The 22,180-nt window shown below is 55.4% G+C and overlaps 1 protein-coding gene across 16 annotated transcripts in view; it reads left to right on the top strand.

Annotated features, from left to right (window-relative positions):
* Positions 1-22,180, top strand: part of NCOR2 (nuclear receptor corepressor 2) — a 216,809-nt gene that overhangs the window by 184,419 nt on the left and 10,210 nt on the right. For 8 of the 16 annotated variants that reach the window (XM_063086077.1, XM_063086064.1, XM_063086066.1 and 5 more), the window contains 16 exons: positions 3,568-3,732; positions 4,853-4,992; positions 5,679-5,781; positions 5,948-6,052; positions 6,382-6,485; positions 9,326-9,476; positions 12,193-12,333; positions 12,633-12,719; positions 13,383-13,681; positions 15,279-15,633; positions 16,760-16,981; positions 17,522-17,776; positions 18,565-18,714; positions 18,873-19,028; positions 19,119-19,332; positions 20,908-21,335. In XM_063086077.1, the coding sequence (XP_062942147.1) occupies positions 3,568-3,732; positions 4,853-4,992; positions 5,679-5,781; positions 5,948-6,052; positions 6,382-6,485; positions 9,326-9,476; positions 12,193-12,333; positions 12,633-12,719; positions 13,383-13,681; positions 15,279-15,633; positions 16,760-16,981; positions 17,522-17,776; positions 18,565-18,714; positions 18,873-19,028; positions 19,119-19,332; positions 20,908-21,335 (3,075 nt within the window). The remainder of the gene's footprint in view (positions 1-3,567; positions 3,733-4,852; positions 4,993-5,678; positions 5,782-5,947; positions 6,053-6,381; positions 6,486-9,325; positions 9,477-12,192; positions 12,334-12,632; positions 12,720-13,382; positions 13,682-15,278; positions 15,634-16,759; positions 16,982-17,521; positions 17,777-18,564; positions 18,715-18,872; positions 19,029-19,118; positions 19,333-20,907; positions 21,336-22,180) is intronic. The other 8 variants (XM_063086067.1, XM_063086071.1, XM_063086074.1 and 5 more) reach the window with 4 other exon arrangements.

Consider the following 22,180-nt stretch of genomic DNA (forward strand, 5'->3'; position numbering starts at 1 on the left):
ACCACGTGAGGCTCAAGGTCAGGAGATAGGCGGGCGTGGTTTCTTGTTCTCTGGATCTTCTCTCTCTGCCCCACTCCCCAGTGGACCCAGGGAAATCTGAGCCTGTGTCCCCAAAGAGGCACCCTTCCCAGATCCACCTGGCATGCAGTGAATACAATTGGCACATGGCGGGCATTGGGGACTGACCCCTAGAGGTCCCCCACTCAGGGCTAGTTCAGGCTCCTGCTGGCTGTTCTAAGAATCTAAAAGCAGCAGGACCCCTTACTGGCCTCCCTGACCAGCACAGCCCAGGGACAGGCCCAGGCAGTCAGTGTCACCAGCAGCCGCCCCTCCCTGGCACCTTGTGTGTAGTATCTCTGTTTCTCTAGAAAGTCAGGCTGGCCCTCGGCATGGGCCTCCTAGGAGGACAAAGAGCAGGGCTGTCCTAGAAGGAGGGGCTGCCAGACACTTGCTGTCTAATCAGCTGCCTGCCCGACTCCCCCTGCTGCAGAAGGCTGAAGGGCCTCCCCATGGGCGGACGCACCAGCACCCAGGGCCAGCCCGTCTGTTGAACACCTATGATCACTGAGCACTGTGTTACGAGTTGGGGTTTGGCAGTGCAGAGATCAAGTCCTGGCTCTAGGGGCTGCTGTTTCTGTAAGTGAGAAGGACATTAAACACGGAACACATAACAAAGCAAGGTGATTTTAGAGTAGTTCCTCCAACAAAGGGAAAAAATGGGTTGCGCAATAAGGCGAGCTCAGGCAGGTGAGAAGAGCCAGCCGTGGGAAGATCTGGGGAAGGGCGCTCCAGACAGCAGAGACAGCACGTGCAAAGGCCCTGGGAAGGGAACAAGCTAGGGGTGTTTGAAGAGTTGCCAGGAGGCAGTTGTGGCTGTGGGGCAGATAGGATAGGAGGTCAGAGAAGGCAATGGGGGACCAGATTGTATAGGGCCCTGTGGACCATGGCAGAGTGGATTTTGTCTTAGGTGCAGAGGAAGCCACTGGAAGGATTTTAAGTGAATGTGTTTGGGGCAGGGGGGTATGTAATCCAATTTATATTTTGGAAGGATCTTTCTCTGGTCATTTGAGGAGAAAGGGCTACAGGGAGTCAAGGGCAGAAGCAGGAGGCCACAGCACTGGTCCTGGCAGGGGACAGAGGCAGCTCGGATTTCAGGTGGCACAGAGGTAGAGAAGAAGGGGTAGATTGGGAGTTTGTTTCAGAGGCAAAGCCAGCAGGACCTGGTGACGAAGCCAGTGTAGGGATGAGGGTAGAGATGTCTCGCTGGGATTTGTGCTCCCTGTGACGAGGGGTGGTCTTTTCTGGGCCAGGGTGCAGTGTGGTTTGGGGGCCAGGCGGGGTTGCATATCAATGTCAGGAGCCCAGCCAGCGTTGCCAGTGTCAGATCTGAACAGGGTGAAACCACACGGGGCCAGCCAGGGCCTGCTGGGCTGGGTCACAGGCCCCTGTCCTGGGAGAGAGTGAGCCACTGGCCAGCTGTCTCTGAGCTGGCACTTGGCCCTTTGGTGTGGCTGGGGGCCATGCTGTTTCCTGGACTCGCTCCCCACGGGATGGTGCACCTGGCGCCAGGCACCACATGCCTTTCTCACGCAGCCTGGCTTACAGCTCAGCTCCTTCGGGGACACGTGTGAACCTGACACCCAGCACTACCTCTCTGGTCTCTCAGGAATCAGGCCTCCCCTGCTGCTGGCTCCTACGTGGAGCAGCACAGCCAAGCCAGTCCCTCGGGCTCTCCTGGGTCCAGCTGGAGGAACAGGTTGTCTCTCCAGGCTCCGGCCGCCCGCCCAGCCTGGCTCACCTCCAAGTTTCCCTTCCAGCACCAATGGCTCCCCCCACCACTCCCCCCACTAGCTCTCCAGAGCTGAGCTGAAGGAAGCAGTGCAGCCTGGGCAGCTGGATGAGCCAGGTCTAGAGCGTTTGAGGAATTTCCTGGCCCAGGGCAGGTCCTGTAGGGCTGGTTGAGAGTGAGAATCCCCATATGGAGTTACTCCCTGCATCTGTGACCCCCTTCTGTGGGCTGCTGACATGAGGGCACAAGTTCAGTCTCTCCTAGGAGAGACATGGAGACTCTGCAGCATGCAGGCCTCTGCTCCCACCTGCTGTGCCAATAGCAGGCATCACTAATCAATCTGAACACTCTCCCACCACACCCTGATGGGCCTTCAGAACCTCCTTTGGTCATCTGGGGGTGGCCCAAGGGATGACACCTGCCTGTCATTCTTGTCCCAGGAGCTGGAGGGCCCTGTCATTCCCAGGTGGTGTCCCTGCCCAACTTCTCAGCCAGTTATCTCCTCCCCGGATGTATCCTCAGGAAGAGGTTCAGAGCTTAGGGCAGATTTCAGCAAAGGGTGAGAGACCTAGTGGGAGGACACTGTGAAGACAGATCTGAGCCCTCAGCCCCGGCTGTGTCTACAGGTGCCCCCGGCCTGAGAATCGAGGGCTGATCATTGCTGCTTTTCCCACGGGCGAGGTGGTGTATTAACCAAGGTTAAAGCTGTGTTCTGCAGCCCCCCACCTGGGTTTGAAGCTCCCATCTGCCACTTGCTAGCTGGAGCTTTGACCAGGTGACTTAACCTCTCCGAGCCTCAGTTTTCCCACCTGTAAAATGGGGATAATCATAGTCAGTTCCTTGAAGAGTACTGTGAGGATAAATAAGTAAATACACTTAGATTAGTGTCAGCCCACGGGAGGCCCTAGGAGAGCCATCTTACTCGTAGCCGCATGAGGTTCAAATCCTGACCTGGCCAAATATTTTCTGGTGACCTTAGATAAGTCCAGCGACATGTCTGCACCTCAGGGTCCCTTCTGCAAGGTGGGTCTCGCAGTAGTCTCTTTTGTGTGAGCTTGCTAGGAGGCTCGCAGAGGCCACACTGGTGTTGGCGTTGTGCCTGGCACTTAGTACGTGCTCAACAAGAGGCTGATGCTGTGATTATTGTTACCTGGAGCATCTGGGCTCCTAGCCACCCCTGCTGCTGCGGCACTCACATGCACACATCACAGCAGGTAAAGCAGCTCTGTGTCACACTTAGGCCAGCAAACTTTTTCCCTAGAAGGCAAGACAATAAATATTTTAGGCTTCGTGGACTAGACTACTTAGCCCTGCAGAGACAATAAATAGATGCACAAATGTGACCATGCTCTAGTAAAAGTGTATTTACACAATCAGGCGACAAGCGGGCCCCCTGTTTTAAAAGTTTGTCCAGTTTCCCATGCTGGCCTGGTGCTGATTGAGTGCCCACAGGGGATCCAGGGCTGAGGGTCCTGTTCTAGTCTTCAGAGGCTCCTGGTGGTCTCAGGCAGCTGAGAGCCTCCAGTCCACTCCCTAAGACACGCTCCCACACAGAACAGGACATCATGGGGGCACAGAGCGGTGCCTGGGTGGGCAGACTTGGGGGTTTCCTGGAAGAGGCTGTCACAGGCCTCTGTTACTGGTGGTTGGGACCCCCACCCCTGCCCAAGGCCAGTGATGCAGGTGTGGGGACGGTCTAGTTTGAGCAGGGTTGGCTAGGGCCGTGGGGTTCCCCAGAGGCAGCCAAGCGTCCTGACCGCCCAGCCTTGTGCCCTCAGCAGAGAAGCCCGTGTTCTTCCCGGCCTTCACGACTGATGGCCAGAAGCTGCCTGCGGAGCCTCCTTGCTGGACGTCGGGCCTGCCCTTCCCTGTGCCCTCTCGTGAGGTGATCAAGGCCTCCCCACATGCCCCGGACCCCTCGGCCTTCTCCTATGCGCCACCCGGTGAGTAGCTCACCCAAGCCTGGGCTTCTCAGCTGCCACACTGAATCAGCCAGTGCGCAATCGCTGGACACCAACTACGTGCACTGGCTCAATACTGCATGCGGGAGGATCTCAGAGTCTGACGGGACCTGACAGAAGGGATGACCTGGTCAGTGGAGGGGAAGGAGGGGACCTTTTGGGAAAACCGTAGTATTGGGATTGAAGTGACTGGCAGTAGGAAGCCACAGGAGGTGCTTGAGCTAGTGAGGAGCAGGCTTAGGGGGAAGCTTTGTTTTCCACCATGGCTTAGAGCTAGAGAATGCGCAAGTGGAGAGAGAAGCCTCGGGAGGGGAGGAGGGACGCTGCTTTGGTTCACTGACACAGTGAGGCTGAGATTGAGAGCTGTTCTGGGTTCTCCAGTCCCGCTGGGCCTTGCCAGCAATAAAAGTGGCATAGCTGGGGGCTGATACTGGCTATGATGTTGGCAAAGGCCATGCTATGAAAAGCTGACCCTGAAAGATGAGTGGGCCAAGGAAGCCAGGAGAAAGACAGAAAAAGGCATACCAGGCAGAGGGAACAGCATGTGCAAAGGTCCAGATGCAGGAAAGAGCAGGTGAAGCTTGAGACGCTGAATCAGGCTGCCATGGCAGAAGCTTGGTGCCCAGTGAGCCTAGGGAGACCACAGGGGCCAGGCCGGGTGAACCTAAAAACTGTGTCAGGAGGTTAAGACTTTATCTGAGGGCAGGGGGGAGCCATCAAAGGTTACAGCAGTGGGGAGGTTGTGAAGCAGTAGACCTTTTAGAAAGATCTCTTTGGTTCCTGTGAGGGGAGGGGAATAAAGTGGAAATGGGGAGAACAGTAGGGAGTCCAGGTAGGAGCTGAGAGGGCTTAGACCAGGGTCTGGACAGTGAAAGGCTGTCCAGGGAGGAAGGCTCTGATGGGGTGTTGGTGTCTGAACCCAGGACTCAGACTGCTAATGAGGACAGAGCCGGAAGGCAACAGAGGGACCTGTGAGGACAGGCACCTAGTAGGCAGCACAGGGGAGAGGTGGGGAATGGCCTGGGGGGGTGGGGGGCACTGTCTAGCAGGAGCAGGACCACTCCTTGGCCCCTTGATGAACAGACAGACATGTCCCCTACAGGTCATGCGCTGCCCCTGGGCCTGCATGACAGCGCCCGGCCCGTCTTGCCACGCCCCCCCACCATCTCCAACCCACCGCCCCTCATCTCCTCCACCAAGCACCCCAGCGTCCTCGAGAGGCAAATGGGCGCCATCTCCCAGGTGAGGGGCAGCCCCCAGGGGCAGCTGTGCAGCTGGCTGCCCAGAGTGCGGCCCTTCCTCTCTCTCGGGGGCTACCATCTGTAAGGTGGGGCAGTGGGACCCATGAAGTCTGGGAGGGGGCCAGGCCCTCAGAGGCCTGAATCAGCTCCATTCGTGGTAGTGCTGGAGCTGGAGCTGGCTGGAGCCTGCCCCAGGCACTCAGGACACAGCACCTTGTCCTGGGGAGCTCACTGTGGGGCAGTCAAGAGTACAGACTCTGGAACAGACTGTGTGGCCTGGAGCAAATCACTTAACCTCTCTGTGCCTTGGTTTCCCTCTCTGTAAAAGGGCTTAGGCACCTGGCCTGTGCTGAGCACTCGGTCCTTGGCTGTCTGTCCTTTCAACTCTCTGACCTGCCCCTGCCATGAGGCACAGTCAGGACGAGGCGTTCACTTTGCCCCAGACCTTTTTTGTGCACCATTTCCTTTAAACTGTACCAGATAGCAATGGTCCCTTCATAGGTGAGGGGACCAAGGCTCAGGAGAGGCAGTGACTTGCCCACGGTCACACAGCTGTACAGTAGGGTTAGGACTCTGACCTGTGCATCCTTGTGGGCCCTCATGAAAGGGGGCATCGGGTCTCTCTGACAGGGGCGTGTGGGAGCAGGACTGTGGGGCCCCCCTAACCCCACAACTCTGCCACTGCAGGGAATGTCAGTCCAGCTCCACGTCCCATACTCAGAGCATGCCAAGGCCCCAGTGGGCCCCATCACCATGGGGCTGCCACTTGCCATGGACCCCAAAAAGCTGGGTAAGGAGCCTGGCCCACCCACCTGGATGGCCTGCATGTGGGGGGAGGGGCACTCCACATCCACTTGCCGACCTGGGCTTTGACCCTGGGGCCGGATGGTGTGGGAGAGACGTCCCCGTGTCCCCGCCCCAGCGGCACATGGCTCACCCCTCTTGCTGGTCCTCAGCGCCCTTCAGCGGAGTGAAGCAGGAGCAGCTGTCCCCACGGGGCCAGGCTGGGCCACCAGAGAGCCTGGGGGTGCCTACAGCACAAGAAACATCTGTACTGAGAGGTAAGGGCCTGAAGTCCCCCGACAGGCCCTGGACTGCCCTTCTGCCCCTTGTCCCTGGTATCTGCCCACTGATGTTTGGATGATTGAGGCAGGAATGGGTCCCGTTTCAAAACCTGCCGAGAAGCATTATCTCTCAGAGGGTCTAGAAGCTCCTCTTTACAATTGTCTCCCTCACCATTTAGGGGAAGGGTACCCTCTGGTTTGAGACACCGAGCAGGACTTGTGGGTCACCAGGAGCCCAATCAGGATGGCTCTCGGGTCTGGGGCCTGGGGCCTGGGGAGGGGCTACAGACACACAGTCCTTAAGCCTCATGTCTCATGTCTTCCAGGGACAGCTCTGGGTTCAGTTCCAGGCGGAAGCATCACCAAAGGTATCCCCAGCACACGGATGCCTTCGGAGAGCTCCATCACGTACCGTGGCTCCATTACCCACGTAGGTGTCCGGGGGATGTCATGAAGGACCAGGGTGGAACTAGAACTGGGCCAGCCCATCTTATTTCTCTTTGTCATCACTGCTGCCTAGCACCAGCCACAGTAGACAGGGTGACAACCTGGGGGGCAGCAGTGCATTCCGAGAACATTCATCTGGTCTACATAGAATCAGCCACTTGGGGTGCTGAGCAGGACTCAAAACTCACTGCCCTCAAGGAGCTGACTGTAGTGGAGGGAAGCAGGCCGAAATAAGTAGACAGGTAAACACTGAACGGGATGGTTTCAGGGTATCAAGTGCTTTGAAGTGAGCAAGACCCTATGACTGAGAATGCCTGGGACCAGGGAGGTCGCTTAGACAGGCAAGTGGGGAGACCCCTCCAGAAGGTGCCAGCCATGGCCAGAAGAAACGGAGGGTGTGAGCCATGCAGGGATCTCAGGGAACAGCCTCCTGGGCCCACAGCATAGCATGTGCAAAGGCCAAGAGGTGGGAGGATCCCTGGCATGTGCAGCTAGTATGTGATGGACCCAGGGTTTTGTGCCAGGTGTGTCTGGGCCTTAACCCCGTGCCAGAGAATGGAGATCCTGTGCACACCCCCACACACGCACACATGTGCATGTTCCTGGTGGAAGTTTGGGCAAGAGTGAGGTGTTTTTGATCTGAGTGGCCTCAAATGACACCGTAGAGGAGGCCCTTCATGCTCCGTATTTCTCTGAAATCAGTAGGTTCTGAAATCCTGAGCTTTCAAAGGCAGCTTCATTGAGTGCAAAGAGCAAATGCTTGGGGCAAAAGTCAGGCTGAGGACACTGGGGTCCCAGCTCTGCCACACACTCAGGCAGGGGACTGCCCCTACCTGACTCAGTTTCCTCTTTGGTGAAAACATTCCTAGCAGAGTCATTCTCCCGAAGTTGTAGGGATTAAAGGTCGACATTTGACGTTCCTGGGCTTCCATCTGCCCCAGGTTTCCATGTGTCTGTGACCCAAGTCATCTCGGTCACGTGTGCCCCTTCTATCGTCTTTGGCAGAAGTATCTGCAGACTCACATCCTTGAAGCAGACATTTGGCAGATAGAAGCATCCATGTTCCTAGGAGTTTGTCCAGCGTATTATCCCAAGAGCAGGGGCCACCAGCCTTGCTGGATTTCTGTCCTCTGTTCATGCCACAGAAGATAGCACTTCTAAAATACTGTAACTTGAAAACATCAGATGCCTTCAGTTTCACCAGTGAGAGTCCCTTTTGATCATTTATCATGCATTTAGGAAGCCACTAATTTCCCCAGTACAAGCCCAGTTCCAGCATGGACCATCTGAAGTTGTCCAAGATACAGAAACAGGTGCACTTGTGTCAGCTGCCTCTGGAAGGGCCATTCCCTATAGGATGTCACGGACTGCACTACCCTGTGCTCTCCTGACAAGAGAGGTGGCTGCCCCAGAGCTGTCCCCTGGCCTGACACCCATTTGTACACATGATTTGTGCACAAGTATTTTAAAGTGTAACAGGGAGGTCCTAACTCAGAACATTTGTTTTGAGCTTGGGGAGACTCATCTGAATTCGGGGCATCTTGTGTTTCCCCTCCTCACAGACCAGGATCTGGGATAGCCCAGGGGTTGCCAGGTGCTGCCCCTCCCCCACAGGGGATGTTCCTCAGCAGAGAAGATCCACCAGTGCAGGGCTTGGCACATAGTAGGACCCCACATCATTGAATCTGCTCCTGAAATCATAGAGAAGAGGACATCAGGATTTGGGAACACCTTATCTGTGCTGGGTGCCTTTGAGAATCATCGACGCAGAGTATCTCCATTTTGTAGATATGCAAACTGAGGCTCAGAGAGGTGAGGTGACTTGACAAATGTCACACAGCAACTTGGTGCTAAAGTTGTTGTTTGACACCCCATGGTCTGACTCTGGAGTCATATTGTAACCTTTCACACTGGTGTTCTTGGAAGTCACCCCAGGCAAGAGGCCACACCATGTGGCTCTCTGCTTGAACACATCCCCTAACGGGGCTTGCTCCCTCTAAGGCAATAGTTTTCAATTTGGGGTGAGGGGGGTTGGCCCCCCAGGGGACATTAGGCAATGTCTAAGGACATTTACAATTGTCACAACTTGGGAGCAGGGGATTGGAGAAGCACATGCTACTGGTATCTAGCAGGTCGAGGCTAGGGATGCCACTAAATGTCCTACAGTGCCAGCAAAGAATGATACAGCCCAGACGCCAGTAGTCCCGAGGGTGAGAAACCCTGGGTTAGAGCCGACATTTCTGGTGTGCTGCCCATACCTGAGTCCTTGTCCTGGTTTTGGGAAACCAAAATGCACAACACGTGGTCATGGGCACAGCACAGCAGCCAAACCCCAGGACCCCTACCCGTGAATGTTTATCACTGGAGGTGAAAGTAGCTGGAAAGTCAAGCCCGTGCAGTAGCACAGTGGCTGGAACACAGACTCCAGGGCCAAGCTGCCTGGGTTCAAATCCCAGCTCTGCTCCCTAACCTCTCTGTGCCTCAATTTCCCCATCTGAAATAGGCATGAGAGTACCTAAATAGTACCTTCCTTAGGGCAATTTCAAGGATTAAATGAGTTGATATGTAGAAAGTGCTCAGAGCAGTGTCTGTTATGTACTAAGCACTTGATAAGTGGTATTTATTCTTAATATTTCTGAGGTGTGGTGTTCTGCACGGTGGTCTGACTGGCCCTGCTTCCCTTTTGAGACAGCACATGTGTGTACACACGTGTGCATTGTATACACCAATACACATGTGCACACATGTGAGTGTGTGTGTGGATTTGGGTCATGAGAGGTCTCTGCCACAGCCCCCTGGGTGCTTACCCCTCTGCACCTGCAGGGCACTCCAGCTGATGTCCTGTACAAGGGCACCATCACCAGGATCATTGGCGAGGACAGTCCCAGCCGCCTGGACCGCAGCCGGGAAGATGGCCTACCCAAGGGCCATGTCATCTATGAAGGCAAGAAGGGCCACGTCTTGTCCTACGAGGGTGAGTTGCCGAGTGTTCTGTTTTAACAGCTGCGAGGCAGTGGCGTGGTGGGCAGAAGGTGGCCAAGCCCTCACCCCACCCTCCTTCCCATTCACAGAGATTTCTGATGCCCAGGAAAGAAACTTTTGGTGAGAGGATTAATGGGGAACTGGGAGGAAGGTTGGTCATTCAGTCATTTGGTCTTGTGGGAGCTCATCATATGCCAGAGGCTAGGGGCACAGATGAGATGGGGACCCTCAGGGAGCTCTCAGGGAATGGGTGGTTAATTCTGAGTTGTGGAAACCTGCCCACACAGCTCAGCTTGTCTGCTGAGCCACAGGCCTTGGTGCATCTGGAGTTGGTAAAGAGAGGAAGGTTCCGAAAAATGTAATGTGGGTTAAGGGCAGCCAGATGCCTTTGGAAAACAGGCTGGGGGAGTTTGTGCCCCTCCTGTCAGCCTTGTGTGGTTGAGAACTAGGGCAAAGGTTTTTATTCCCATTTTACAGGTGAGGAAACTGAGGTGCAGCCCCATCCAGTGGCCCTTCTGTGTGGCCACTCTCCTGGACCCTCAAGAGAAAAAGAGGCCTAGGGTCAGGAGAGGAGGGTGTTTGGCCCACTGATGTGGCTTCACGGGGAAGCAGGGCTGGAATGATATTAGGAAGCACAATCTGACAGGTGGTGACCTCCCCATCCCTGCAGGTGTGCAAGCCAGCAGCAGGTAAAGGTTGGCCTTAGCTGCCTCTCACCTATGCCCAGTTCTTTATAATTTAGGAAACAAACTAGTGGCCAGCCTTGCTAGGAGTATAGCAGGGAAACTGAGGCCAAGGCAGAAGCCCAGACTCATACTGCCAGGCCTCCAGACCTACACTTCTGACAAAACCCAAGCTTTCTAATTGTCTGTGAAGGATCGATGGCCAGAGTGACCCTCCAGCCCCTGCTTATGCCCCAGGCCCCTGCTTCAGAGCCACCCACCCTCCTCTGCCTTTCTGGGTTTGGGTTCTGGAAACAGGGAAGCTGGCCAGGAAGGAGCTAAGGGAAAGGAGTGCTGGGAAAGTGGATTTCCCGGCAGCCTTGGGCACCCAGGGGTGTGGCAATGAGAGCTGCTAATGACACCCTCATGTGGTTGGCAGCTGCCAGGCCCTAAATTGCCTCTCCTCCTGAGGGCATCTCTTTCTTCTGCAGCTGTCTCCGCCTGTGTCTGGCAGCCCCCTCCCCAGTCCTGGGAACTGGAGGTGGTCCCCTGTGGCTTAGGCATGCACCTCTCTCTGCTGCTAAGTAAAGACAGTCCTGGGCACAGACCATCAGCTGCATTTTCGGTGCCAGCTCCATGCCTCAGTACCCCAGGGCTGAGTGTCCGGGGATGTGGCAAGGAGCCCTGGGAAGGGTTGGGGGGTGGCAATCAAGGGGCTGTGTCAAGAGAGCACTGGGTGGAATTGCAGCCTGGGACCCCAGACCAGTTCTTGAGCCTTTACAGGACTTGAGCTTACTTTTTTTTTTTTTCTAAAAGATGACCCGTAAGGGGGTCTTAACCCTTGACTTGGTGTTGTCAGCACCACGTTCTCCCAAGTGAGCTAACCGGCCATCCCTATACAGGGATTCGAACCCTTGGCCTTGGTGTTATCAGCACCACACTCTCCCAAGTGAGCCACGGACTGGCCCTCAGGACATGAGTTTATATCATCTTCAAAGTGAGTTTCAATCAGGGCTTTCAGATTCTCCTATGCTTCCTGGGGCTGGGAGCAAGGCAGGCAGTAGGGAGTGGGGAGGCCTGTGGCTCACCACTAGCTGGTTGTCAGCCAGACTTCCGATCTCTCCACTTTATCTGACATCTCCCAATGTTTAAACAGAAACAGCAGTTCATTTGGAAAAATTTTAGAACAGCAACACAGGACCCACCCACCAGGTGAGCCTTTGCCTTCTCAGGGCTGCCTCCTGTCTGCTCAGACACTCGGCCTGTCCAGGGAGCAGTGAGCTAGGCCCCTTTGGCCTGCCCCTGGCTTGGCAAGGCCACCTCCATGGTGGGGACTCCTTCCCCCATCCCCCTCCCCAGACACATACTACTCCCATGCAGACTTGTCACAGGGTGCATACACACTTGTACATAAGTGTCCATGTTGGCAGGCTTCTGGGTGTGACCACACATACAAACCTGCAAAGCTGTGTAGCACCAGGCATACTCTGGTACCTGCGTACATGGACTCGCTTTGTCCTTAGTGGTCAGGCACACGTGTGCAAACACACATCCACTCCCATACACACAGACCCACCTTGATGCACGCGAATGGTTCTGCTTGCCCTGCATGATCAAGCTCTGCTGGTGCATCTGTGCCCATATGCATGTGTGTGTGTACACATGTTCGTGTCACATGTTGGCGCCCAGGTGTGTGCACACAGGCTCACATTCTCGTGTGTGGTCAGAGACACACACCTACTTGCCAACATGACAGCCTGGCAGGATTTGGGGTACAGGGGCAGGCAGCTTGTCCTGCCCATCCCATCTGTTATAAATTCCCCAGGAAAGCTCAGAGGCTGGTTGCCAAGGTCCTGCTGGCCGGCCCCAGGCTGGACCACAGGCCATGGATCCCCTTGGGAGGCCTCATCCCAGCTGGCTCTAAGCCACACAATCTGCAGGGCCTCGTGACCCCTGCCTGCTGGCACCTACCAGTCCACTGGTCCTCAGCCCAGTCCACACAGTCCCATGGCTGGCCCCTCACCCTGCGTGGTGTCTGGTTTCCAGGCAGCATGTCTGTGTCCCAGTGCTCCAAGGAGGACGGCAGGAACAGCTCAGGACCCACCCATGAGACGGCTGCCCCCAAGCGCACCTATGACATGATGGAGGGCCGTGTCAGCAGGGCCATCTCCTCAGCCAGCATTGAAGGTGGGGGCCTCACACCTGCCCCGGGGGGCTTCCCAGCAGTGAAGAGAGCATTCATCTCAGCGTCCTATGGAGGGAGAGGGTGGGATGGTTGGCCATATATTACAGGTGGGAAAACTGAGGCTGGGTTTTCTGAGGTTCAATCTGGAGACAGATCAGGACTCAGGAGATGTGACACTGGCCTGCTAGGTCCTATTCCACCACCGTCTTCATGGGGATTCCTGTTAGGGGCTGTAGAACCTGTCACTGCCTAGTGCTGGCTCTGGGACCCATGTTATGAAACCTTGCTCTCTCTCCCCCAGGTCTCATGGGCCGTGCCATTCCGCCTGAGCGACACAGCCCCCACCATCTCAAAGAGCAGCACCACGTCCGTGGCTCCATCACACAAGGTACGTCCCCCCACCACGGTCCCAGCCACTGGGCTCCCTCAAGGGGTGTACAGTCAAGTGGATAAGGGCGGGGAGAGACCCCCCCAGAGTGCCCTGGGAACTCAGGACAGCCATGTGGAAAGGCACGTAACATGGATGGATGTGACGGGGATGCACGCTGATGGAATTATGGAGCAAGGGTAGTTCTTATTTATTTGAAAACAAAAAGAGAAAGCAAAATACTGCCCATTGGCACCCTGCTTTGTAGGTGGCACTTACGGAGCAACTGCTGCGTGCTCAGCACTAGCCCAGGTACAACTCGTGTTATTTCATGGTGCAGGCTTGGTGAAGAAGGTACCGTTGGTAGGAGGCTCAGAGAGGTCAGATGACTCACTCAAGTTCTGGTGGCCAGTCAGTGGCAGGGCCAGTCCCTGTGAGCACAGTTTTGTGCCTTTTATCAGCATTATTTTGTTCCATGTGTATGACTTGATGAGATGGTTTTATTTAATATTCTCCTTTTATATATGAAGAAACTGAGGCTCAGAAATGTCAAGTCACATGCTCAAGGTCACACAGCAGGGGAGGATTTGAACTCAGGCAGTCTGGCTCCAGAACTGCGGGTGTGGAGGAGCCGGTTGGGGGTGATGAGGCGGGTGCAGGTGCTGAGGGCCGTCCACCCTGCAGGGATCCCGCGGTCCTACGTGGAGGCTCAGGAGGACTATCTGCGTCGGGAGGCCAAGCTCCTGAAGCGTGAGGGCACGCCACCCCCACCCCCGCCACCCCCACGGGACCTGGCGGAGGCCTACAAGACCCGGCCCTTGGAGGCCCTGGGCCCCCTGAAGCTGAAGCCAGCGCACGAGGGCCTGGTGGCAACAGTGAAGGAGGCAGGCCGCTCGATCCACGAGATCCCCCGCGAGGAGCTGCGGCGCACACCCGAGCTGCCCCTGACCCCGCGGCCGCTCAAGGAGGGCTCCATCACACAGGTTTGGAACGAGATTGGGGCAGGGTGACGGGGGCTGTGAGGCACTGTTCTCCAAGTGGGGAAACCCACAGTCCTTGAGCAACTTGCCCGTGTTCACCCGGCTGCTGGTTACTGGGCATTTGTCACATATGTTTCAGGGTCCTGGGCTTTAGGTCCATGACCTCATTTAATTGTATTTACAGCCCTATATGGTTTGTATACATTATCTCTATTCTTCAGGTAGAGAAACTGAGGCCCAGAGAGGCCAAGCAGCTTGCCCAAGGCCACGGAACTGAACATAGTAATAAGTGACCGCCATTGATTGAATCCTTGCTATGAGCCAGGCACTGCCTGAGGACTTTGCATACATGACTTATTTAGCCTTCACAGCACTCTGAACTTATCTTACTGTTCCCATTTTATTGGTGAGTAAACTGAGGTTCAGAGAGGTTAAGCAACTCTCTCAGGATCATGCAGCATGTAATGGTAGCTGTGAAATCCAAATCCAGGTGTCGCTAAATCTGCAACATCTTTGCTTCTCAGTGTCCACTCCCACCAGCAGGTTGCACCCTACGAGGTCCCAGCCCCCCCAAGAGGCCCCAGCCCAGTAGGGGAAGATCTGCTCCAATGGTGTGAGGAGCTGGTCAGTGGAAACCCCCTGAGGGCTACTGTCCTTTCACATGGTCAGAAGTTCCCTGATATGAAGGAGGAAGGACAATGGGAACCACCTCAGGGGCCTCCCCGGAAGCTGTGAGGCTGCGAGGCAGGACTAGGGAGGGCATCCTGGGAGGGGGAGGTCACAGCTCTGGTAAAGGCATCAAAGTGCTCAGAAGCAGAAGGAAGGTCACTGAATACTGGGAGGAGTTCAGCTTTCTGCCTCCCAGCAATTGTGGAGCCATTGGCAAGAATCTGCCATGGTCCAAGTAGGGAGCCATCTGATTCTAGAATATTCTTTTTAAAAATTAGGGCATTTCCCCTTCTTTGAAGGTAATTAAAACATTCCTGAGTAAATAGAGCTCTGTTGCTTGCACAGACCTAGGGCTTCACCATATCCAGTGTTCCCGAGCCTACTCAAGTGGTGTGGGGGGTCTTCACCCAGGTGGCCTGGCTGCTCTGTTCACAGTCAAGACCTTCTCATTTAGGCAGCCACCCTTTCTGGCCAGAGAGGAAACATAAACCTCAGCCCTGACCTCCATATCCCAAGGTTGTAGCCTCAGGATGGGTGGAACCAATTTTGGCTGCTGAATTTCCAAGCTTGGCATTGGGTGGGCCATGGAGGGTCCCAGACTGAACAGAGGCAGGTTTTTGCCCACATGAGAATGTTGGGCCTCTTTCCAGCAAATCCCAGGGGCAAACAGATGGTCCACTGCTTGCTGCAGGGAGAGCCGGCCACTGAACTTTCTGCTCCTTTCTGTAGCCCTCCAGGTAGCTCTGGGGGCAGAGCAGCGAGTAACCAGTGTGCCCATTTCAGTTTAGCAAAGCGCTCTGTACCCCTGCCCTTCACAGCCTGATGTGTCACTCCTGTTTTATAGATGAGAAACAGGCTCAGGGAAGGTATGCAGCTGGTCTAGGCTCATGGCTTATAGCCGAGGCTGGTGCTCACACCCCCTCTCCCCCAGGGTACCCCACTCAAGTATGACAGCGGCACGTCCTCTGCTGGCTCTAAGAAGCACGACGTGCGCTCCATCATCGGCAGCCCCGGCCGCACCTTCCCTCCTGTGCACCCGCTGGACGTGATGGCAGATACCCGGGCTCTGGAGCGTGCCTGCTACGAGGAAAGCCTGAAGAGCCGGCCGGGGGCTGTTAGCAGCTCAGGGGGCTCCATCACCCGTGGGGCCCCAGTCATCGTGCCTGAGCTGGGCAAGCCGCGGCAAAGCCCACTGACCTATGAGGACCATGGGGCACCCTTCGCTGGCCACCTGCCACGTGGCTCGCCCGTGACCACGCGGGAGCCCACACCACGCCTGCAAGAGGGTGAGTGGGGTGTGGGGGGTGGGCTCACTGTCTCAGAAAACTGCCTCACTGTCCACCATTAGCTGAGGTCAGAAACCGGGGGCATCCTGACGCCATCTCTCTCCACCACGTCCAGTCCGTCTGCCAGACCTGTGGGCTCTGCCTCTGAATCACATTCAGGGTTTTCTCTAACTCCTTGCCACCTCCCAGATCATCACAATTCCTCACCTGTTTCCCAACCCCACTCTGGTCCTGCTGTGATCTGCTCTACAGCCAGAATAGTTTTTTAAAAAATGTAAATCAAATTATTTCACTCTCCTGCTTACATTCCTTCTAACAACATCACACTGCACTTAGAAAAATATCAAATTTTTTCACCATGGCCTTGGGGAGCCTGCGTGATCGGTCCCCACCCATCTCATGTGTCGCCACATTCCTTCATCTCGGAGACTCAGTCGCAGGGGACTCCTTTCCTTCTGTTCCTCCACCCTGCCCAGCTTGTTCTTTGCCTGAGGTCTTTGCATGTGCTGTCCCTGCTGCCTGAAATGCCCCTCACCTTTCAGATCTTAACTGGTTTCTTTTCCTCCTTCAGGTCTCTGTTCAAATGTCACATCCTCTGGGGGAGAGAGGGGAGCTTCTTATGACCAAACCCCCCTCTTCCAATTTTGGTCACATTCTACAACATTTAAAAAATTTTTTCAAAGCATTTATCACTCTGAAATTCTTATTTGTTTACCAGTTTATCATCTGTCTCCCACATTAAATGTCAGCTCCATGGGGACCAGGATTTTTGTCTGTTTTGTTTACTGGTGTAACCCCAGTTCTCAGATCAGTGCTTGGCACAGAGGAGAGGCTGCATAAATGTTTTTCAATTGACTTGAATGAATGAACAAGTGAATAAATGAAAGAATAACTTTAAAAAAAAAAAAAAAGAACTAAAAACATAAGCAAGTTAGTAAGTGAAAGAGAAAAAGAACTAAGAGGCAAAGGAAGAAATGAGTGAGTGAATGGGTAGACTGGTCCTTGGGACCCCAGGGACCCTACCCCAAATGGCTTCCCATGAACACTAGCCCAGTGACCCTACATTGGGGGCTAGGCTGGTGGTGGCACAGAAGTCCAATGCCATCCTATTGGCCCATTCCCACAGGCAGCCTCTCATCCAGCAAGGCGTCCCAGGATCGAAAGCTGACGTCGACACCCCGTGAGATCGCCAAGTCCCCGCATAGCGCTGTGCCTGAGCACCACCCCCACCCCATCTCACCCTATGAGCACCTGCTTCGGGGTGTGAGTGGTGTGGACCTGTACCGCGGCCACATCCCACTGGCCTTTGACCCCACTTCTATACCCCGCGGGATCCCTCTGGATGCAGGTGAACCCCGCAGCAATGGGGAAATGGTACACAACTTGAGGACCCCATCAGTGTCAGCCCAGGGATACCAAAGCCTAAAGATTGGGAGGCCCAACAACACCATCATAATCAGTTTAGTAGTCTGAGGGACATACTGAGTTAAACGTTTTTCAGTGTTTTTATTTTCCTGCAGGACTTACCAGTACCTTTACTATTGCAAATATATCAAATGAGGGCTTGAGTATGTGCATTTCCTGAACAGACATGATCTGAAAGTCTCCTTTTTAAAAGGATGCATCCCTTAGGTATATTAGTGACCTGCAAAAAAACATCAGTAGAAGGCACCCCCATGTGATTTGGGAAGCAAATGTTTTTCTACTCTTGGGCCCTCAGTTCTGTTTCGTGGCAAGTGCTTTGGAGACCCATGCACGTAAGTGGGAGAGGCTGTCACAGTGCAGCATTAAGGCAGCGTAGTTGAGCACCGGTGAGGAGCATTAGGCAAGTGGGGCAATACTCTCTGGCCAAGGCACAGGCAGCCTAATCCCTGCTTCCTTCTTCCAGCAGCTGCTGCCTATTACCTGCCCCGGCACCTGGCTCCCAATCCCACCTACCCACACCTGTACCCACCTTACCTCATCCGTGGCTACCCCGACACGGCGGCTCTGGAGAACCGCCAGACCATCATCAATGACTACATCACCTCGCAGCAGATGCACCATAACGCAGCCACCGCCATGGCCCAGCGAGCTGACATGCTGAGGGGCCTCTCTCCCCGGGAGTCCTCGCTGGCGCTCAACTACGCCGCTGGCCCGCGAGGTGTGTGGGGTGGGGCACATCCAGGCAGATGGGTGGGCAGACCACCTCCATGCAGTTTGGGCTCATTTTTTGTTTACCCTGGCTCACTCAAGTGTACGGAGAACGTATGCATGCCCGTTGGGCCTTTGTGTCCCTGCTGAGGTAGCCCGAATCGGTCCCCTTATGAGGTTGTGGGAGCACCTTAGACAGCACACACAACTTGGCTGGGTGGTTTGGGACTGTGTGTGCCATGAGTGTGCGTTTTCGTGTGTGCTGTAGGCATCAGCTTGCCTCTGGTTGTGTGCCTGGCGTGTGCCTCCTCAATGCACACACAGTGGTGCCTTTGTGCACTTTTGGTACACGGCTCCTTGGGAGTTTAAAAAAGTTAAAGCACGAGGCTGTTTGAATTTTGATTCGCTTGACTTGTAAACTGCCTGTTGCTACTTCGTACATGAGTTTTCAAGGAGAGTATTCCAGAAACACTCTGGAATGACCAAGTACTAGTTAGGGTCCACTTGGAAAAGCCAAGTCACATGAGGTGTTTCAAGCAGTGAGGATTAGGTCCAGGGAACCAAGTGTGTAGGCATCAGAGGCTGAAAGAGCAGAAAGGGCAGCCGAGGTGCTGCAGGGGTGCCAGCTGTGGGGCCAGCCCTGTAGGGCTGGGGAGCAGGGAGGGGTGGGACTGCAAGAAGCTGGGCATTTAGAACAGGGGTCCTGCGGCTGGTGCATGGGGCTCGCAGCCCAGCCAGCAGCAGCCTGGTCTCTCTCCACCCCGTGGCTACTACCCACAGCCCCACTTCCTCCCACAGGCATCATCGACTTGTCCCAAGTGCCACACCTGCCTGTGCTGGTACCGCCGACACCAGGCACACCAGCCACCACCATGGACCGCCTCGCCTACCTCCCCACGGCACCCCAGCCTTTCAGCAGCCGCCACAGCACCTCCCCACTATCCCCAGGTAATGCCATAACCCGTCCCAGGTTGGGACCCTGGCATCCGAGGAAGGGGCTAAAGCATTGGCAAGCAGATACCTCAGTCTCTGTGTTCCACCCCAGAAGATGAGTTCAGGCCCTTCCTGGCCCCGGGGGCTGAATCTCTGACCTTTTGGTTTCCCAGGAGGTCCCACTCACTTGACAAAACCGACCACCACGTCCTCATCTGAGAGGGAGCGGGAACGAGACCGAGACCGAGATCGGGAGCGGGAACGGGAGCGTGAGAAGTCCATCCTCACATCCTCCACGACAGTGGAGCATGCACCCATCTGGAGACCTGGTAGGCCTCAGAGACCCCCGCCCCAAGCCCCGGGGGTCCTGGCGGGCCATGTGAGGCCTGCCCCCTTCTGACACCACAGCCTGTTGCCAGGTACGGAGCAGAGCAGCGGTGGCAGCGGCAGCAGCGGGGTAGGGGGCAGCAGCAGCCGCCCCGCCTCCCACTCCCATGCCCACCAGCACTCGCCCATCTCCCCCCGGACCCAGGACGCGCTCCAGCAGAGACCCAGTGTGCTGCACAACACAGGCATGAAGGGCATCATCACCTCCGTGGAGCCCAGCACGCCCACAGTCCTGAGGTGGGCCAGGTTGGCACGAGGGAGGGGACCTGTGGGTGGTTGGGTGGGTAGGTGGGTGGGTGCACAAATGGACTGATGGGTTGGGAGATAGAAAGGAAGGTTGATGATGGGTGGGTAACTAAGTAGATGGGTGGGTGGGTAAATGGTTAGGAGGTAGGTGGGTGGCTGGGTGGATGGCTGAATAGATGATGGGTGAGTAAATAGAGGAATGAGTAGAGGAGAGGATGGATGGATGGATGGATGGGTGAGTAGATGGGAGGTGGGTGGATAGGGAGATGGATGGGTAAGTAGACAGATGAATGGATGGGTGGGTAGATGAATAGATTATGAATGAGTAGGTAGATGGATGACAGGTGGGTAGGTGGATGTGTGGATGGTAGGGTTAGATGAATGGGTAGGTGTGTGGGTGGATGGATGGGTGATTGGATTAGATGAATGGGTAGGTGGGTAAATGGATGGATGGGTTGTAGGTTAGGTGAATGTGTAGGTGGGTAGGTGGATGGTTGGGTGATTGCGTTGAATGAATGGGTGTGTGGGTAGGTGGATGGATGGGTGGTGGGGTTAGATAGTTGAGTAGGTGGGAGGATGAGTGGTAGGGTTAGATGAATGGGTAGGCAGGTAGGTGGGTGGATGGGTGGTAGGGATAAATAGGTAGGTGGATGAATGGAGTAGCTGGGTGGATAGATAATTGTGGGTGAGTGAATGAATGAAGGCTCAGGTGGGTAGATGGTGGGTTGCGTAATTGGGTGGATGAGTAGGTGGACAGGTTGTTTAATTTAAGGATAGAGTCTGTGGAGAGGGAGATACTGAGGACTGTGAGGAGAGATTTGCTGGGCCTCCCTGAATTCAGCAAGACCCACAGGGAGGAGACAGTACCCTCTTGCCTGGACAAAGTACAGAGGTTTGCTAAGATGGGATAGGCTCCACAGGTCCCTGTGTGCTCCCAGAGTCCCCTCTGGTGACACACACCCCAAGGACAATGGGCAGAGCTACTTCAATGTGGGGAGGGGGACTTTCCCAATACCCTCCTTACCCCAAGACCCTACTGCGAGGCAAGTTATTCTTCACAAGTGAACTTTCCATTCATAAAAGTATCCCCCCATTTGGCTATTTTTTGGCTCTGTGGCCAGGGTGGCAGAGCTGGGCTCCATCCTCCAGTGCATGTAGCTCTGGTAATGGGCTTTCTTGCTCTTCTCTAAGTGCCCACCCTGGCTGTTCCAGCTCTTCACGTCGCTCATTTATTTCCTCATGTGTTAACACGTTTATAGTTTGTCTTCCCAACTAGAAGGTAAGGCGCTTTCATCTGTTTTGCCCACTGCTATATTCCCAGTGGCTAGAATAGCGCCCAGCACCTAGTAGGTGCTCAGTACAAAGTTTTGAAATGATGCAATGAGTGAATGAATGAACAAGTGGGTAGAAATTAGTGTCACAGAGAGTCTTGCAGGTCACAGTCAGGAGGCCAAATTTACTCTGGGAGCAGTAGGGAGTGTGGTCATTATTTCAGGGCTGTGGGGACTCATCATGGGTGCGGGAGTGAGGGAGTGGCTCCTACAGCTGCCTGACCCCCTTTCTCTTGTCCCCCAGGTCCACCTCCACCTCCTCCCCTGTCCGCCCGGCTGCCACATTCCCACCCGCCACCCACTGCGCACTGGGCAGCACCCTCGATGGGGTCTACCCTACCCTCATGGAGCCCGTCTTGCTACCCAAGGAGGCCTCTCGGGTCGCCCGGCCTGAGCGGCCCCGCGCAGACACCAGCCATGCTTTCCTCACCAAGCCCCCAGCCCGCTCCGGGCTGGAGCCCGCCTCCTCCCCTGGCAAGGGCTCCGAGCCCCGGCCCCTAGCGCCCACCGGCTCCACCCACGCGGCCATCGCCCGCACCCCAGCGAAGAGCCTCGCACCCCATCACACCAGCCCGGACCAACCGGCACCGCCCACCTCGGCCTCGGATCCACACCGGGAAAAGACTCAAAGTAAACCCTTTTCCATCCAGGAATTGGAACTCCGTTCTCTGGGTAAGACCACCCTGACAGCGGCCACCTTCATAGACGCGATAATCATGCGTCAAATTGCTCACGATAAGGGGCCGCGAGAAGGAGGTTCGCTGGCCAACGACTCCCCTCGCGATGGTAAGACTTCGGCCCTGCCGCCCACCCACCCCATCTGTGGCCTACAAATATTTTCAGATCTCTGCTTTTTATTTTTTCCCCCCATTTTTCTTTGTTGGTTTTGGTATTTTGTTTTTAAACCCGTCCTTGTCGATTTGCACGCTCTGATGATTCCTCAAGCTGCCGTCCACCCCCGACTTGAGGGCACCTCATCATTTGCACATTGTTTTGTCATAATTTTTTTTTTTTTTTTTTAATTTTCACTTTTTTCCTTTAATGAATGGATCTGTGATTTTGACTTCGACCACGCCTCCCATCTCTCCCCTTCACGCCTTTGTCTGGGGAGCAGGGAGCGGGCTGCAGAGGGCTTTGGGCTGATGGTTTTTGCCCGCTGCTGTGTGTAGATCGAGCTTGGTTTGGAGGAAACTGAGGCAGGCAGTGCAGGGAGAAGATGGGGAGAGGAGAGGGTGCCCACACTGTCAGTAGGAGTTGTAAACCCCGACTCTTGCATCCTGCTCTGGTGGTGAGGGAGTCTTGGGGGTGCCCTGTCCCCAGCCGCCCTGGAGAAAAGGGGGTCTCCTGTGTCCAGCCTCTGACCTCAGCCCCAGCTCGCAGGTCCACTTTGAAGGAAGGGGGTGTGCCGAGGCTGTGGCCCAGGCAGGGCTCCCCCAACTCCCTTACCTGCCGCCTCTCACCCACATCTGCCTTCATCACGAACTCGCCACTCGTCCCCATCTCACTCAGCACCCCCC

The sequence above is a fragment of the Cynocephalus volans genome, chromosome 2, assembly GCF_027409185.1.
Source record: "Cynocephalus volans isolate mCynVol1 chromosome 2, mCynVol1.pri, whole genome shotgun sequence".
Classification (NCBI taxonomy): Eukaryota; Metazoa; Chordata; class Mammalia; order Dermoptera; family Cynocephalidae; genus Cynocephalus; species Cynocephalus volans.